Consider the following 19,276-nt stretch of genomic DNA (forward strand, 5'->3'; position numbering starts at 1 on the left):
CCATGTTATCCTTAAGTCCGACGAACCTAGGAGCAGAGCAATGTTTTTGTGGGTACTTATTCATGCTCATGCGAAACGAGCTGCAGACCGCTAGCCTACTGTTCAGGAAAGAGCACGGCTAGCCCCATATCCCTCGGTCTCGATTGACTTCTATAAGGGTACGAGTTCAAATCTTAGAAAGGGAACGAAATTTTCAAGATGATTTGTTCATCCTCGTGCGCCATGCGGAGCGCGTTCCCATCTGCAATCCCATTTGATGGAGTTTGCATGATGAGCTTACCAACCTCACATTAGTTTTTTTCCGAGTAGGCATAGCGAGATCGTCGCTTCCAGCTCGACTCGCTCAGCAACAAGAAAAGTTTGAGATATTGCTCGCACGAAAATACAGACCCAGCTGGAATCCGAAGAAAAGTTGATTAAAATATGGTTTTCTGCACCACCACGTGAACCACATTGAAATGGGCTTCTCCGTGATAATTAGCACAGCAACAAACACGGTGGGACACACTGAAATGGCTTTTCCATCAGAATTAGCATACCGACAAGCATGGTGGGAAAGGACCATTTTTCCTGCTAAAATAACTTGTCTTAGTACCACCATAATGCTAGAGCAATCGGACATTTCCCAGCAAATTTAAAATTTGAGTATTCTGTGACCATTATTCACGTGTCACAATCATGATGATTAGCTCTCTCTCTCTCTCTCTCTCTCTATCAAAAGTGATTCTCTTAGGCCCCATATAAATGGGTGGGTGTGACAGAACGCTTTTGCTTTTTCTGAAAGCACAGAAGGGAGCTTCTGAGTGAAACGGGAATGGAGGTCTCTCAACTCAAGAAAGCCATCTTCATCATCCAGATAGTCTTAGCTTCACTCTTCACTTCCTCCAACTCCATCATGACCTCGGATGGTCCATCATCACTCCCCGTCAACTTCCTCTTTGGCACAGCCTCTTCTTCTTACCAGGTATCGATTGACTTGTCTCTTCTCTTCTCTGCTTACATATGTTCAATGATGTTTCCTCTGTTTAGCTTTTCTTTCTTCTGACCCTTTTTGTTTTGGTAGTTTGAAGGAGCTTACAAGAGTGATGGAAAAGGCCTTAACAACTGGGATGTTTTTGCTCATGAACCAGGTGAAGTAGCTTTCCTTTCGAATGCTCGAACTTATCAAACTGCATAAATTGCTCATCAAGAAAGGGGCAGATAGGGAAAAAGAGAAAAAAGTTAAGTGCACATGTTCTTCACCATAATGACCATTCATTGTCCACGGTTTATTTAATAGAAAGCATCATTTATTTGATTTTTTAGGCGCAACTTGGTTGGAAATTAGTAAAATATTAGTTATGATAATGGGAAGGGACAACCGACATTAGTGAACACCTGTGAGTATTATCAGAAGGGCCTCATTCCTGCTATAGAATGTTCGACTCAAATCATAACAACTCAATTACAGAATGTTTCAAGAACAATTTGTATTATCAAGTAGGGTATTAAGAGACGGTTCCATGATATGCTACAAAGTTTGACCAAGATCTGTTTCAATTTAGTCCTTGAGAAGTTAAAACTTAAGATGGCTTCAAAATTAGGCTAAATTGAGCAGAAAATTTCCCTAAGTTTTCTGAAGTAAAATTTTGCATCTCAAGCTTAGGAAGCAATACTAGCATGGTTGATTGGGAACGAGGGGATCCTGTTTGATACACTTGAAAGCATTGCACGCTGTCTATTTACTAGATTCCCAGCTGATTCTGGGAACAAAATGACAAATTAATATATAATTCAGAAAGCTTGAATTGCAGGAAACATAATCGATGGAAGTACTGGCGACATTGCCGTGGATCACTATCATCGTTTTCTGGTAATCATTGTTTATGCATTATTTCAGATCAGCATGTTCTGTACATCAGTACGAGGAAGAAAAAAATCACATAAAAGTTACTTTAATTGATATGACATTATGTTCTTGTAGCTTTGGGAGAGAATAAAGATCTCGTTGTAGAGCAAGAATCAATAACCCAAGTTGGGTTCCAAATTCGTCTTTTTAAAATGAAATTGGCTGAATAATTTAAGCAGCATAGTTATCAAACCAGGCTTATACCAAGCATCCAAAAGCGCGAATGTGACTAGTGAATATCAATCGATTCGAAAGAACAGCTATTTCCATCTAACCCAGCGACAAGACCCTGGCACATCATTTGGGGACCACGGTCCAACCGCTAAGGACCTCGGTGCCAGGATCCTGTCTTCGGACTTAAAGGACTCGATAGGTTGGCCATCGAGACCTTAGATCTAACTAGCAGGAACCCCGGTTCTGAGGGCCAAAACTAGTACGATTCTGATGCCGCTTTCACTGCATAAACATGTTGACAGGTCATTCCAATCACCATTAAAGTTTAGGTGGATTTGGAATTTTGAGATGAAGCAAAGTTCCGAAAAGAGGACTACTATTGTTAATTAACTAAAATGACAAGTCATTTACCTACAGACAGATTTAATTAAAGAATGACAAATGAAAAACAGGAAGACATAAGGCTAATGGAGTCACTTGGAGTGAACAGCTATCGTTTCTCAATCTCATGGGCAAGAATTCTTCCCAGTAAGTCCCTCTTTTTCTTCCTTCGTATTCCCCCTTTTCTCTAAGATTTCATTTGAGATTCAATCGTGTTGAAGGCCTCTTGATAGGGAAATTCTAACCTCAACTGATAATTCTAAACAGAGGGAAGATTTGCAGAAATAAACATGGCTGGAATACACTACTATAACAGACTCATCAATAGTCTCCTTCAAAAGGGTACACTTCCTTTCTTCGCATCAATCCCACACAAAACCAACTGATGATAATCTTCATCATCTGCAAATAACAATCTTCTTCTCTAACGTTACAGGAATACAACCCTTTGTAACATTGACTCACTTTGACATACCACAAGAACTTGAGGATAGATACGGAGGCTGGCTCAGTCCAAAATCACAGTATGTTGTCCTAACGTCCATTAAGCTCCGTGAATAACAATGTAGAACAGTATGGAAATTTTTCAAAAGGAAAATTCTTCAGAAACTACAGTGGATCCACTTGTTTTTTTTCTTTTTGTAGGGAGGATTTTGGATATTTTGCAGATATTTGCTTTAGGTACTTTGGAGACCGGGTAAAGTATTGGGTCACCTTCAATGAGCCGAATATCCAAGCAACATTGGCATACCGCTGGGGTGAATTTCCACCTGCCCGCTGCTCTGCTCCATTTGGAAACTGCACCCTTGGAGATTCGGAGATGGAGCCCTTCATAGTAGCTCATAACATGATCTTATCACACGCAACTGCAGTCAACATTTACAGGACAAACTACCAGGTATCAGCACCATGTAAGACTTTCATCATGCAAGAAGCAATTTAATCTGAGAAAGTGATGAATGCTGTCGTGCAACATTTTCAGGATACCTTGTTTCCTATTCTTATGCTATAAGATTTCACAACTGGGAAAAGGAAATGTTTTGTGCCATGAAATCAAAAAACAAAAACGGAAAAATCTAATGAAGTGATACAAGTTTATGTCAAGTAGGATGAAAATATGTCATTCAACAAAGCAAAATGAAATTGCAGAAGGAACAAGGTGGCATCATTGGGATTGTCATACACGCGGCATGGTTCGAGCCCATCAGCGACTCTTTAGCAGACAAGTTAGCCACAGAGAGAGCTGTGTCTTTCTTTATGAGCTGGTAAGCACATCATATTAAACCTAAGATCACCTTCAACGCAGCATATAATCACTATATTTTCTTGGAAAGTGTGATTAAGCTAGTTTATTATGACTTCCATAGGTTTTTGGACCCAATAATATTTGGGAAATATCCTGCAGAGATGATCGAAATTCTGGGATCCATTTTACCTGAATTTTCCAGAAGTGACCAGGAGAAACTGAAGAAGGGATTGGACTTTATCGGCATCAATCACTACACAAGTTACTATGTGCAGGACTGTATTTTATCTATTTGTGAACCAGGTAAAGGAATCACCAAGACAGAAGGGTACTACAAACAAAGCTCAGAAAAGAACGGTGTACCAATAGGACAACCTGTAAGTGACATCAGTAGACAATAGTAATTATAAATCGTTGAATAGTTTCTGAAGTTTTTTCAATTAGCAGACTGACCTGGAGTGGTTAAACGTCTACCCACAAGGAATGGAATATATGGTAACCTATGTCAAGGAGAGGTATAACAACACCCCAATGTTTATCACAGAGAATGGTAAAGAGGAACCACAAAACTAAGACTGTTCAATGGACAATGTTCTGGCACAGTCCTGTCATGAAAGATAAGTGTTTTTCTTCTTCAGGTTATGGCGAAAAGGATGACCTTAAACTCAAAGATGAAAAGCCCCTGGAAGATCTGAAAAGAGTAGAGTACATGGCCAGCCATTTAAGTGCTCTTCTTTCAGCAGTGAGGTAAGACAATTCCCATGATAGGAAAATGCAAAATTATCATAGCAGTGAGCATTTCGTACATTAAAATTTCATTTCTACAATCCATAGTTCTTTTATTCCTTTCAATCAGGAAAGGAGCAGATGCGAGGGGTTATTTTGCATGGTCCTTGCTCGACAATTTTGAATGGCAATTTGGATATACAGAGAGGTTTGGACTTCACCATGTCAACTTCACCACATTGAAGAGAACTCCCAAACTGTCTGCAAGTTGGTATAAGCAGTTTATTGCAGAACACAGTATCAGAACCATAACAGATCCAGACCATCCAAATCTGTAGCAGATTTATTGACTAGGTTAATGTCCGCCGCTGAGTAACAGTTCCAGGCTCAAGAATCTAGGGGTAAAAAAGGAATTACTGTAAGGTCTTATCTATAGCACGCTATCTAGGCAAAAGGAAAGCCTTCATATTTTATTATCATTCAGTGGCCTACTCACAAAAATGTATCCAGTTATTTACTGAATGTACTGCATGTTTAGATAACATCAATGGCATGATTTATCATCACATGCAACAGCTGACCATACCTGGTAAAGTTTAAACTCAAATGCACATGCAACATTTTAGTATGGCTTCCATAGACTCACTTTGAATTTTGAGAAGTACATTAAATGTTAGAAGCTGAAATATGAAAAAGAAATGATAAGGAGTTGACATTAGACTAACTAGCGGAATAGTAAACGAACTGATTTGGCAAAAGAAGACAAAATTCAGGGTACAAGAATCTTAAGGCTGTATTTCCGTTTTCGTTTTTGCAAAAGATAGTTATATCTTTCACAAAAATGGACAAAGAAATACAGCCTCAAGATTCTTGTACCCTTAACATTGTCTCCTTTAGCCATATTTGTCCTTTTACACACCAGCTACTTATTCTACTGTCCACTATAAAAGAATGGCATGAAGAAAAAATGGTGATGAGTAATACACTTTCCAATTTTTCTTTCTATAATGCTTTCTTTCTATAATGCTAAAATCATCAGTTAAAGATTGCATTTTCTCCAACTCCCCACAACCCACAACCACAACAAATATAATAATCATAATAATTTTACGAAAGCTAGCACAAGTCAAACAGTCAATCATGATTGTAGCAGTTGAAATCAATGTTGCAAGAAAAAAGGGGTTTTGAAAGCTATTGATAAGTACACGAGACAATAAGCTTCTGTGAAATGCATCTATTTTCTTTTTAATGCAGAAGGACCATGGAAGAAACAAAAGGATGACTTTACATTTTTAATGGTCCTGAACTAAGGCATATAAGCATCCTCACTGATTCTTACTAAGAAGGGGCAGTGAGAAGCTATCTTCATCGCCACCAGGGATCTCTAGCCTCATAAACATGTTCCCCATCGTCCCATGAAATTTGGCACGCTTGAAGACCAATTGCTAAAGTTGGCTCCTTCCCATGCTGCGCAATCCACTCCGCTATAGCAACTGCCTTGTCATCCTCACTAGCATATAGTTTCTTAAATTTGCCAAGTGGGTTGATACCAGGATTAACCATCTCTGCAATTGCAGCTGGCATGTATGCAGAATCACCCACAATTGGTGCACCACAAGCAGCCAACTGGGCACGAATCTGCATCGTAAGCATTCCAATGTTAAGTTTAAGTTCTGCTAAGAGCCCAAAATAGAATTATCCTCGGATTACACTCTAGATAGATCAATACTCGTTCAACATGTTAAAGCATGTGTTTTCACTTGCTAATAATAACTCTTCAAAGTGCATAAAAATCAATATGAATGCAAGGACCCTAGGGGTTGAAGCAAAAAAGATCATTCTGGCTACAGCATGTCAAGGAGACAGCAAGAACCTGATGAGTACGACCGGTCAGGAGGTTAATTTTGCATTCGTAGGCAACATCCTTCTTGGTCCACCCGCAGTCTTCAACACAATACTCAGATTCAACAACAGAGTCTGGCCAGGCAACTTCCTTGCATTCCATGACCTCAAGTTGGCAGAGATACCATCCTTTTATGAACTCTGGATGCCAAGATATTTTAAGCAAAAATATCATTGAAGGTTCCTGAAGGGCACAAATATTGCAAACAGACAAAGCCACCAGGCTCTGCACCTGTTGCTTTCCGAGAAACAGCAGGGAAAAGAAATAGAGACAAAATAACCAATATTATGTATTGGCCGTGCATGCAAACAAAGCATCATGATTAGGTTTCTACAACCATTTTTGAGGGATATAAGGAAAGCTGCTTTGCGTTATTACTCCATAACCTCCAGCAAAGGAAATATAGCAGATGCAGCAAATAAGAGTGACAATCCAACCGAGTTGCGTAATTGGAAATCAAGCACCAAAATTTTATGTGCAGTTCATCTATTGTTTGATCAATCCATTTGCTTCAAATAGTACCATCTTCTACTACTTCTCACTTCGCTTTAGCTTGACAAAACAGTAAAAATTTGAATTTCGTGCCCAAACATGGTAGAAGCATCCTAATATGTCTCGTTAGGTTACAAACACCAAAGACTATTACCTTCAGTAACAAGCCTTGGAGCCATGTTGACTGGGCGCATGTAGTGTGTAATTATTCCAAGGGGCACAGGTGCAACAGCAAGAGCATGATAAAGCTTCTTCACCTTTTTTTCCTGGCAACAAAACATTTAAGAATATACATTCAAAAGTGAGGACTGACTTGAACCTTTACATTAGGGGGAAAACCCAAGAAAAAGCTGGAACTACATATGGTCAACTTACTCTGATTTTACCATGAAAAACCGAGCAGTACTCCTTTGTCCTGGCTAACACAACACTACAATTGATTTAAAGCAACTGCTCACTAACAATTTTCATTATGAAAAAAAAAAGCACCAGTATAATGCCAGACAGAAATTGCCAACTTACCATCCTTCTGAGCAATTATCAATCTGATGAGTAGTTTTAAGTGGTTCAACTAATCCTAAAGCACGAGTAGCAAAAGTTGCACAAGTCTCTTCAATGTTATCCGTGGTTCCTCCAACCTATCCATGTAAAGAAAATTGAAGCATCAGACAGGAAAATTCAGGTAAAGAACACAAAACTATCAAATAATGATGGTAACTAAGAGGGAAAACTTTCCCTCCGAATGAAAAGAAATGGTTCTTTGAGTTAGGACATTAAGCCATAGACTCAAGTTCATAAGTGCAATACTCAATTATGTCAAGTAAGTCTAATGCCGGGCAAGTCAGCCAATCTGCCATTTTGCTCTAACCAGGAAATTCAATTTTGTGAGCCCCACACACCCCTCAACTAGGGGTGAGCATCGGTCCAGGGTCAACCCTGGACCAACCCTGGACTGGCTTAACCCGGCTAGTCCTAATCCGGTTCCCAAAGGGAGAAGGACTAGGTCAGTCCTCGTCCTGGACCTCTAGACTTGCTCTATACAGACTGGTCCTCGATCTTGGGAATTTAAGGTTGATCCGACCCGGACCAACTCTATACATAATATATATTTTATATCTAACATACTATATCTTATATGCTTTTGCCTACTCTAAATTTTAGTGCCTCCACCTTTGTTCTTTTCAAGTTTGTCGTGTAAATCAAAAAGTAGAAAGAAACCGAACCCTAATTCGACAAAAGAAAAACCCTCTTCACTAGCCTCAGCCTTGCTCGCCTCTATTCACTCATCTCGCCACTCATCTTCGTTCCTCACCTCGCATGTTTGTTATTATGGTTTATTGCTTTTAGCAAATGAAAATTTCCATTATTACTTTATCTTATATTTATGTTCAATATATATTGGTAATTATAGTTTGGTTGCTCAATATCACATTGTTGATGAATATGTAATTTAAAGGAAAAAAGCCACCAAAAACTTTAATCTTTGCCCAATGTGACAAATTTACTTCAAACTTTATTTTTTGTGATACAAAAAATTCTAAATTGTCAACTATGACACATTGACCCCAAACTTTATAGCGGAAAGCATTTTTGTCTTTTATTTTTATTTTTTCCCTTTTTCTTTTCTTTTTTCTTTTCTTTTTTTCTCCTTCTCTCTTCCCTCCACCAAAGGAAAAGAAAAAGCAAAAAAAGAAAGGGAAAAGAAAAAATTTATAAAAAATAAAAGACGAAAATGCTTATTGTTTGGGGTAAATGTATCATGCGAGTATGACTTTTGGATTTTTTGTGTCACGAAGAAAAAATTGGGGTAAATATGTCACAAGTAACAAAGTTTGAAGTTTTTTGTGTTATAAAAAAAACAAAGTTTTGAGGTAAATTTATCTCTAAGCAAAGTTTGGGGCTTTTTCCCTAATTTAAAATGCTATGTTTATTCTTTTAAAGAATACAAAAAATGAAACAAAAAAATAATCGGTTGATCCTGAGTTGACCCTGGAATCAAACTAGACCCATAAGGTCAGTCCAATTCTCAATTTCAAGCTCAACAAGGTCAGTCATTAGTCTAAAAAATTGAGGACCAACATTGCGCGGGTTAGTCCCTGGGTTAGGTGCTGGATCGGCTCAATCTAGACTATGCTCACCCCTACCCTCAACCAAACACAAGTCCATGTAAATGCAAGAAAACCAACTCAAAAGCTCATTTCAATTATTACCATGATTAAAATGACTCATAACTCATTTTGCTTACCAACATTGAAAACCACTAAACACCAATAGCCTAATTCAGGCACAAGGAACTTATGCTCTATGTTCCAAATTTTCTGAACATACAGCATCCTCAAAAGCTAAGCAATAGTTTGGTTTCTAAAATTTCAAATTTCTCTTTGGCCATAGCTTCATTCCCAATTAAATCTGGTCAATGCTATATTCATCCAGTGGACATGAAGCAAACAGCACATGCTAGTATAAAAGCTCAAGCTTCTGCAGAAAAGAGCTTCCATTTCTGCAGACAGATCATGTGACCTTCAAGCACATAGTCATCAATGTCACTAGTTGTTCACAACTTTCATATATCTAAAGACCCAAGTTACATAAAACATGTCCCGATGGTCTTCAAATATCACACAGAGAAGTAAAGGCTGAAAGATTTGTTCCAAGTGGAGAGTAAGTGGCTATGAAATAGGACAACAGAAACAGAGAACAAGATATAGAAAGGTTACATATTGAATGAAGCCCTCCCACATTCTCATCTACTAGATTTCTCTCATAAATCTTCCATATTAAAGCCAGGTAACACCACAACCCCAAACTCCAAAACAAGAACATGGCCCCAATACTCCTCTGTTTGTCAGTCCACAACTATTTGTTGATAGCATATCAAAGAAATCCTGAAGATACTTTATGAAAGTAGCTTACAGATGTACCAGCAGGTTTGTCCAAAACTACATAGGATTCAGCTACAGCAATGATTCTTGATTTCCAATCAATCTCATAGCACCTGATCAAAGTTCAAGTGTCACAAGGTTACCTAAGTGGAAATATATGTATCAGAAGCACAATCATCTTTGATGAGTAACCTTGGAAATCGCTTAGGGTGAACATGAACACGCAAGTACATTCCTGCTTCAACAAATTGCCCAGGGTCAGTTATCCGGAATGTCTTCTGTGCTTCTCTTACAGTCTTCCCTTTGATAGATGCTCTCTTTCTCAAAACCGATGGCTTTGTGACTTCCTTAAATACTCTGATCTGCTCTGGAGTCGCAGTTGGTGGAGGTTGTGGGGTAACCAGTGCATAATGTACAGCTCCAAAGTGGATAAGATCTGCAACAAACCTTTCAAAGAATGAAATTTCCTATTTAACACTCCACTCTGGTTCACAAATAGTATACCATTAACTGGATATGAAAAGCAAGGAATAAAGACTCACAATGGAGGAAGATCCAGAGCTTTACAGATGTAATCTAAAACAGGTCCTTCTTCTTCTTTGGGTACAACCAAGTGCTCGATTCTTGGAGGACCACTATGTGAAGGGCAAGGTAATAACCGATTGTACTCCGGCAAGCTGAAAAAGATTAATCATCAACAACAGTTGAGAGAAGTCACCAGAAAAAAAATAGATTGGAAAGATTCTCCCACTAGTCCAAGTATTAAATGAATTGGGTTTTTAGTTTTTTTCAACACACAGTATGCCAAGCTATTTGAAGTTTGAAACAGACATAAGTTAATAACAACCGACTTTTTGAGTTTCATCTTCTTTTTCCCCCCTTAATTACTCTACACTGTGTAAACGCCCAACAATGCTCAATGCATCGAGACTGGTCATGTTACCCAAAACAACTCCCCAGCAATCAAAGAATCCACAGCATCAACAACCACGTGATTTACAAGATGACAGAGTGATAGGCTGATAGCCCATATAATGATCATCTGGGACCCAAACTATGCAGCTTATAAGACCATGTATTTCAGCTGATCCAGCAGCTGAAAGCGATTGCCAGAGATTGGAACTACACTTTCCCTCTACACAGTTACATCACTAGGTACAGGTCAAATTGTCAAGGAAGCAAATTCAATCCAAGCATATAACAAACTCAAGCAGGTAACTCCACAGCATTCATATTCCAAACCAAGCTTCTTTAAGACAGAATTTCAAACGGCAACAAAGGGTCATTCTTCGCCCACTGAAAGTGGCGAACCGGGCACCAAGTTGAAAGCTACCAAGAAACGAGAGATATTCACGAGTACCCATTAACCGAAATGGGCGAAGGAGCGCCGGCAGCGTCTGATTTGGAGAAGTCACACTCGAAAGCCGCGGTCTTTACAGTTCTTGAACGCAAAGGAGTCGCGACGAGGCGAGCTGGCGACGGCGCTGGGTTCCGCAATAAGGCAACGGGTCGACCGTGGCTTCTGCAGTTCGCTAGTAACAAGCCACTGCTGAACTTGGAAGCAAGAGTAGGAGCTCTCATCTTCGCATTCCCGCAGTTTCTGAAGTGGTGAGACGCTGGTGTTTGGAGTTCTGGAGGAGAGTGAGAGAGAGAGAGAGAGAGAGAGAGAAGGGTTTTAGGATAAGTTTTTTCTTGGGAAAAGTTTATTAAAAATCCTAAAATTTATAGAATTGAATTTCAAAATTTACAATCAAATCCTAAATTTTTCAAAAAGTATAATCAATTCATAAAAGTTGTCACAAAAATACAATTTAGTTATAAATTTTCCACAAAGTGCTATTAATGAAAAAACTTGATTTGATCAATTTAATAAATCTTAGGTTTTGATTGCATTTTTTTTTTTAATAAAATTTATAATTCAATTACACTAAGTTTCAGAACTTCATTACACTTTTCAAAAGTTTTAGAACTAAATTACACTTTCTTAATAAGTTTTAGAATTCTCAATACATTTATCATTTTTTTTATTGAAGGTTAGGCCTTGGAAAATGTTTTTTGTTTTCTATTTTTACTATGAATAAGAGGATTTGCATTGTCAGATTTTTTAATATTTCTCAACCGTACTTTATTTCAAGAGAAATAAAATTGCTCAATACTTATTAAAATTTTTGAAAAATTCTTCTAATATGTTGCTTTGGGATTTGAGAAGGAATTGGTTTTATTTTATATTTTTAACAGTAGATTGTGCTCTAAATTGGAATAAAAATTTTGTAAACGTATTTTATTTATGAATTTTCTATGTGCAAGAACGTATAAGAAAGTTTTCTTATTTTCACTTGAAAATTATAAATAGCTTATAGTACAAGAACGAACACTTTTTTCTCATTATTATGTTGGGTTCGCATTGCAACATAACACTCCATTTTTATTTATCCCCTAATTATAGTTAGATTTTTAGAACCATCTTTCCTGAGAAAGCTCTCTTTTCAAGCCAAATTGTTTTTTGTTTTATCAATTTGATTTGCATGTTCATAGGAGGATTTCCTAGTTCTTGAGAAATACAATAGTAAGCTCCTTAAAAAAAAATTGTAGCTTCTCATTATATACTAGTTTAAGCATGTTTTGACCAGTAAATATCACTTACCGCTATATGGTGAATAATCATTTGCTTAGTTAAAACATTCTAGGATATCGGACTTTAAAAAAAAAAAGAAAAGGTTACACGTAGATTATTCATGCTAAATATTCCTCACAATTCAAGATAAACTAATCATCATCATCAAGTAACAATGGCCATATTGACGACTAATTTGTTTTTATAGGTAAAAAAATAGACATGTTCACTCACCATCTTTAAAAATCTAACTTGACGTATGTTAATTTAAGTCATGAAACAAAGTCCCATTTATCATTTTATTATAAAAAAGACAACATTGAATATTATGCATCTAAGAATCACATTGCACATCGAATCAAATTTCAAAGATCACTTGTTCAAAGATCATTTGTGTCATCTTCTCATGGATGAAACGATTTCAGGCTTCATGTCCCATGTTGGTTATGGCTGAACCAATGGAGTAGGGTGTAAAACTACGTTTGTATTGGTCGGAGTGCCTCAACAAGCTAATTCGCCTGATGGTAATTTCAAACCAACGAATAGAGCAAAGAAAATCATAGCATCACCTTCGCTGAAGTGCAGCACGTAAACAGCTTACTTCATCATTAACTAAACAAACTCGTCCACAATATGCACAAACTCCATATGCTCACCTACGTTACTCCCTTATTTGCAGTGCCCGACTCACCGGCCAGAGGTTCCGATCAAAGCAGTAGATAATAATATCACGATCGCCACAACGTCGCCATGATACTTGACCCCAATGATCCATTATAGTGACACCCTCGACAGCAGCAGTGTAGGTGACCTCCAAAAAGGCGAACTTGAAGAACCCGTGATGAGAGCATGTAGCCACATGATGGATGTCCTACTTCAGGAAGATGTTCTAATGACAGCTAACGATATGGATTTCCAAACAAATCAAATTTTCCTAGAGCATCCACTGCATTTCTCCCCAAACTCTAGTGAAATCGCACATCGATCTGAAGCCCGAGGAAGCTTCATCACATGTTTCATCAAGCTCCCTTGAAAGTTCTCCCTATAATGCCGGGAACAATGTATAAAAAATTTCTCCAAAACTTCAGCAGTCCCAAGTAAAACTCTCACGGCTGAAAGTTCGAAGTCCTCTGCTTTGAAGTTACAAATCCTGACCTCTTTAAGCGATGACAAAAAACACTCAGGCACTGGGTCCAGCGTCCAGCCATCCATTTCAGAGTCCTCGATCAAACCCTATATCAGAAATATATATCATTCAGCTCAGGCTTAATCTCCAACATTCGATAGCACAAGCCAAAACAGAAAAGGGCTGAGAATCAATAATTATGGGATAGTTACCCTGGCAAACACAAGACTCCTCAGACAAGGACTTTGGCTGAGCATGACCTGAAGTGCCCTACAATCTAAGTACACCGGACTGATGTCAAACTTCAACCGGGTAAGGCTACGGAAGACTGGAAAAGAGTCAAGGAGATCTTCTCTCTCATTCATATCCTGATGAGAAAGCCCATAACATAGTGAATTCCAGGCCAATAGTAATACGAAACATAACAATTGCTCCAAAGATGGAGGATAAAGACAAAATTGAAGATAAAAACAGGAGAGTGTACCCAAAGCCCTTCGTAAAATAGAGTAAGACGTTCCACATTAGAAAAACCCTTTAAGAGCTTAAATACACGATCAGCACACCGATCAGGATTTTCCTCCGCTGGATAAAACGCTACAATGACAGCTTCAACTAGTGACGATGGACATGAGATGGTATGGTCACCACCACCATATTGACCATGATACCGTAAGGATTTGATTCTAACTCCATGAATCCGTAATTGGCAGTGTCTATTTAAACCCGCAAAAAATTCAGGTTCAAATATTGACAATTTCAAAAGATTGGGAGCACCAATGTTCAAAACCTCGATCTGCCCGCATCTGCAACTTTTAAGAGACAACTCCTCAAGAGAAGGGCATGAAAGCAGCTTTTCGAATGAAATATCATTCACAAATCCAACAAAATCTAGAGTTAAGACCTTCAGATTTGGAAGACAAACTTCAGAAGGAACTCTGAAATTATAAAACATCTCAAGATGGAACTTTACCAGTGTTTCACACCTGAATACACCATAAGGCAATGTATACTCAACAGGACGATCTATTTCTACAACAAGGCACAAGCAAAGCTCCTGAACTTTGCGTCTTACTGCAGCATCGATCCAAGTATTCACGCGAGATTCGCCTTCAGCCACATAACATGAAAGAGAAAAAACTTTCAAAGGAGACAGATCACGAAACGACAATGCTCCTTCCACAAAGTTTAAGAACTGTGACTTCTCAAAGAAATTTTCATCATCGAAGTCAAGACTAGGAATCGACTTCGACAAGTGCCTCCACCTTTTGGACAACACACTTGTTCTCACCGCAGCTCTCGTTGAGAGACAATCTAGGACCCTTAGGAGAATCTCATCAGGTAGATCGCACAGTTGTTTGCAGCTTAAAACTTGAGAGCCAATCAATTCCCTGTGCTTACTCGAAACTAGAACGGTTGCATCCACTTCTTCATCATTCTCTCCCATCATTGAAGATTAAACTAAAAGAAGAGGGAAAAGTGCCCTTCCGACTCTGATCACAACTCTTGGTAGATCAATCACAAGCCCTCTGGTTACAATACCAGTGGGACAAGAATACCCTGAAAAGCAAGAGCATCACAGAACTTTCAGAAATTGATTTCATCTCCTCTAACAGAGCCACAACAACCCATAATCTGCCATCATTCTCACGAATTGCATCACTGCAACAAGCACCCACAACCCAATTCACTCCAACACATCAAGAACATGAGGCGAACTCAGGCTGCCAAAAGCAAAGAGAACCAAATTGCTTCAGTATCAGCCTCATCCACGCGTATCTCTGCGCCTAACACAAGCTAAACTAAACATCACACGAACTACCCAGAAAAAAAAAGAAAAAAAAAAAGAAACTTGACGCGTGCAAGACAAAACAAATAAATCATTGATGAGACCAATGCGCAAGAAGTGTAAAGGGATCAAGAAAATCTTCGAGCACGAAGTGAACATTACCTGGGTTATTCTCTAAAGGGTCGTCAAGCAACAGCCTTTTGGGGCTCGACACGATCGAGACACAGTGGAGAAAAGGAGGAACCCTACCTTCTTGAGGCCCCTCCTGTCAAGGCTCCCAAAGCTTATGTCTGATTTCCCATCCAAAATAGGTAAAATCGAATATAAACAAATATAATCCGGATAAAATTAATATATATAAAAAGTGGGATAAGAATGGATAAGATTTTCTTATATCCATAATATATGATATTTTCATTAAATAATAAAATTTTAAATTAAAAATATGTAAAAGATGATAAAAATAAAATCATATTTAGATTCTAATATAAAAAGAAAATACAAAATAAAAAATGGATAATTTAGGTTTTTTTTTTTTTTGGATTTGAATTTCTTTCTATACTATAACATATATCAATATGTACATTTATTACATATTTTAGGTATATTTGTATAGTTTGATATTTGATAATAGATTTATTAAGTAATGATGGAATGGAATAAAAAAGAAATACAACAGGAAAATTAATTAAAAATAAGTAAATAAAAATGAAGTGGAAAAACCCCAATTTTTAATGAATAAATTCAAACTTGAACACAGATCTTTTTAATTCACAATATATTCTTTTCCTTCGCATATTTGATTAATGTTAAAATTTGATGACTTCTCTATAGCTATTTGTCCGCGTCAAAGCTAAACGAAAATGATGAGAGAATTGAATCTCTCTCTCTTTTGTAGCTTTATGATTCACATTAAAAGTCTATGCAAGCAGCAAAACAGTTGAAACTTCTTGTTTTTCGTGAATTTGTAGTTCATGTTGAAATTTGATGAAGGTGGCAAGAAAGTCACCGCCGGCCACCCGGAAGGGGACACCATCCCCTTCCGGTCCCTTCATTGGGGGTTTACTTGCCTAATATGCTAGAAGAAAGCAGGGACCTTCCTCTAGGTGGGATCTTGGCACCAGAGGTGCCGTGGCCGGAGAGCCCAATGGGAGCATTATCCCTTTTTCCTATACCCACCCGCAGGGGGCAAGGCATCTTGGGATGCTCAGTTCAAGGTGAAGTAGTTTAAGGTCATGCTTAGGACCTCTTTTGTAGCTTTATGGTTCACATTAAAAGTCTATGCAAGCAACAAAACAGTTGAAACTTCTTGTTTTTCGTGAATTTGTAGTTCATGTTGAAATATGATGAAGGTGGCAAGAAAGTCAATTTTATATGATTATCGGCAGCAAAAAAGTTGAAACGTAATTGAGCATGGTTGTTTATTGCATATTCAATTTTATATTGGCTGGTCATTGTATAAAACTAACTTCAGGATTGGGCCACATTGCCAATCGAGTCTTGTTGATCTCAAGATAACAAAAGCATATTCAGTAACCAAAACCCCTTTTCAGAATCATGATGGTGAATAAATCATGTATTCTCTCTTTCACTAGATTTGTTGTTCCATTTACATTGATTGTCATAATCGAATCTGTGGCTTTGGAATTCTATAATTAGCTCATTTTTTTGTTCAAGATATAAACTATCATTATAAATTGATTAATGAAGATTATCAATGTTGTGCATTTATATTATCTTTAACAATGAATTAAAAGAAATTTTTACCAACATCATTTGTGCATTTTCATGTTCGTTTATATCGATTTGTCACTTAGATCAAATAATAAATATAATAGGATATGAAAATATCTAACTTTATTATTGTGATTCACCAAGCAATACGCATGATATAGCAAAGTCCACCGACTTCATATATTGTCCTATCCAATTATATACATAGTAGACAGCCAAACACTACTTAAAAGAAAAAGAGAGGAAGCAAAAGTAGTGGCAGTAAGATGGCATTGGCGAGCGTCAGTTTGCACTCGTTGACCTCTCACCAAATAGGACAAGGTCGCTATTACGTTGTTTCACAAGTTTGAGAGTAAGTGTTAGAGTAGAAATGGAGTAGGATCGACAAAAAAAAAAAAAAAAAAAAACCTCACACTCACAAATACAAAGATGAATAGAAAGCCAAAGTGGTAGGGGCTCACGGCTCCACTAGATCTAGTTGAGTTGAGGTCACGAGACCGCAGACGAGCCCTTACCGAGGTGGACCAACCCTAAGAGAGTGCAATCTCTCCTAGGGTAGCATGACTCCAAGTAAGTCCTCTCCGAGGTCACAACCCTAAGAGAGTGCAATCTCTCCTAGGGTAGCATGACTCCAAGTAAGTGAGGTCACGTCCTTTACAAACAATATATTTTGAATTAGGATTATTTTGTCTATGATCTATTTTCATTTGTCTATGTAATTTTAAATAGTCTGATACAATCAACTATTCTCAAGACAATCTTCCTAATCTATGGTATTGACATAATGAGATCTATTTCTCATTTTACTTGACTCAAAACTAAATGGATATTTTTGCAATCTTGAATTTTATTCGAAATAGTATATGTCACCTAAAATATGTATTTAAAGATATTTTATCTTTGTATATTCCTTATAATTTCAAACCAAAAGAGATGAAGTTCCAAAATTGAATTGAAAATTTTACTATCACGTGTATTTTTTTTTTTTTTTCAAATTAACATATATCTTTAAAAACTGTACTTCAAGATCAAATATCGACTATAGGACTGTAACACAATGCAAAAATTAGACCAATTGAAATGATAAGTAGAACAGTGATCAAAGAAACCTAATCTTCTACGTAGATCACGGTACCTATTACCAAATCCGGATGTCACCATGCTTTCACATTCAAAGGAAGCTCATTTATGTAATTTCAGAAGCTAGACGTGCACCGAATTCACGAATTGTTCGATCAGTGCCACCACAAAGATGTATATACAGACGCAGAAACTCAAATGTGTTCGTACAAAGTTTCAAAATACGATATGGGCCTAGTTCAAATAACAGACTACGTGGACCAAGATCCGTTTGAAAAATCGAGATAGAAGTTTTATTTTAAAACAGTGAATCGGTGATTATCCTGTTGCTGCAAGCCCATGGATTTTGAATGCGACGTGTGACACGCATGAGAATCCGAAGGTCTTAAAGCATGAGACTTTTGGAGTTCCTGGTTCATCATCGCCGCCGCCACGGCTTGATCAACTGCTAGCAAGAACAAGGTCATCGTCACTCCTCACTGAAACTCTCGAGTTTTATGTTCGGTAGTATGCTTTTGTCTTGCATGCAAATACGTTCTGGGGTTTCTCCAGTAAACCTGGGCATCTTGTCGTGGTGTCGTGCATTACGTGAAACCGATGCTGCAGTTGTTAGCCCACCGCGCATTTTGTGGAGATCGTTTTGAAAAGTTGATTTTTCACTCACAAGATTGCATCTTTATACGTTCGGCAGATCTTTTGTTGGTTAAGAATGTTGCATCTGTGTTGTGTGGACCTGTTAAAGTGACCATACATTGGAATCCTTTAATCTGTCCATGAAAACTGAGCAAGGAATAGTTTTTTCGAGCGCGGAGAATGGCGGTCAACATCAAGTATTATTTTGTGTTTTTTCCACTCTTCAAGTATGATTAGTTCAAACTGGTGATTAATTTGCCAAGGGTTGTCTTCTGAGTTCGACAGTTTCTTATCTTGTTTTCCCTTCGTATTCTAGGCTGAGGTTGGCTATAAAGCTGCTGTGTGCGTGAAGGTTTCCAATGTCTATGGCTCCGAAAGCTACGGATCAGAACAGGAATAGAAACCCACGTGTTAATGGCTAAGGGCGAATATGTGATCTACCTGATGAAATGCTTGGACGCATCTTAGGAATGCTTCCAATGAGATTTGCTCTGAAAACTAGCATGTTGTCGAGAAGGTGGGAATATTTGTGGATTTTTCTCTGATCTAATCTTTGATCAGATCTTTGATCAATATATAGGCCATGAAAAAAATACTTTTCCTGAAATTCG

At 37.8% G+C, this 19,276-nt stretch overlaps 3 protein-coding genes across 7 annotated transcripts; 1 reads left to right on the forward strand and 2 right to left on the reverse strand.

Moving 5' to 3' along the window:
- Positions 1-758: 758 nt before the first annotated feature.
- On the forward strand, positions 759-4,983 carry LOC104445734 (beta-glucosidase 46). The gene is made up of 12 exons (XM_039314122.1): positions 759-964; positions 1,064-1,130; positions 1,794-1,852; positions 2,515-2,590; positions 2,711-2,785; positions 2,880-2,967; positions 3,089-3,341; positions 3,593-3,708; positions 3,811-4,066; positions 4,137-4,239; positions 4,328-4,436; positions 4,546-4,983. Exons 1-12 carry the CDS (start codon positions 815-817, stop codon positions 4,751-4,753), a joined length of 1,560 nt encoding a protein of 519 aa, XP_039170056.1. The 5' UTR covers positions 759-814; the 3' UTR covers positions 4,754-4,983.
- Positions 2,739-11,341, reverse strand: LOC104445736 (RNA pseudouridine synthase 6, chloroplastic). 3 transcript variants are annotated; one of them, XR_726058.3, is made up of 10 exons: positions 11,053-11,341; positions 10,235-10,369; positions 9,885-10,139; positions 9,724-9,805; positions 7,333-7,448; positions 7,186-7,240; positions 6,965-7,076; positions 6,289-6,458; positions 5,704-6,053; positions 2,739-3,309 (listed from the first exon to the last, which is right to left on the reverse strand). XR_726058.3 is itself a non-coding variant. In XM_010059664.3 (10 exons), exons 1-9 carry the CDS (start codon positions 11,271-11,273, stop codon positions 5,781-5,783), a joined length of 1,419 nt encoding a protein of 472 aa, XP_010057966.2. In that variant the 5' UTR covers positions 11,274-11,341; the 3' UTR covers positions 2,739-3,309; positions 5,755-5,780. The 3 variants fall into 3 exon arrangements, 2 of the variants coding, with proteins under 2 accessions (XP_010057966.2, XP_039170057.1); XM_010059664.3 differs by having other exon boundaries at positions 5,755-6,053; XM_039314123.1 differs by having other exon boundaries at positions 5,745-6,053.
- Positions 11,342-12,860: 1,519 nt separating this feature from the next.
- On the reverse strand, positions 12,861-15,511 carry LOC104445733 (F-box/LRR-repeat protein At3g26922). 3 transcript variants are annotated; one of them, XM_039314095.1, is made up of 5 exons: positions 15,381-15,505; positions 13,917-15,153; positions 13,645-13,800; positions 13,462-13,539; positions 12,861-13,348 (listed from the first exon to the last, which is right to left on the reverse strand). In XM_039314095.1, the coding sequence occupies exons 2-5, from the start codon at positions 14,877-14,879 to the stop codon at positions 13,241-13,243; spliced, it is 1,305 nt and encodes a 434-aa protein (XP_039170029.1). In that variant the 5' UTR covers positions 14,880-15,153; positions 15,381-15,505; the 3' UTR covers positions 12,861-13,240. The 3 variants fall into 3 exon arrangements, with proteins under 3 accessions (XP_039170029.1, XP_010057958.2, XP_039170028.1); XM_010059656.3 differs by having other exon boundaries at positions 12,861-13,539; positions 13,917-14,989; positions 15,381-15,511; XM_039314094.1 differs by having other exon boundaries at positions 12,861-13,539.
- Between the last annotated feature and the right edge of the window lie 3,765 nt (positions 15,512-19,276).

This window comes from Eucalyptus grandis, chromosome 5, assembly GCF_016545825.1.
Source record: "Eucalyptus grandis isolate ANBG69807.140 chromosome 5, ASM1654582v1, whole genome shotgun sequence".
NCBI lineage: Eukaryota > Viridiplantae > Streptophyta > Magnoliopsida > Myrtales > Myrtaceae > Eucalyptus > Eucalyptus grandis.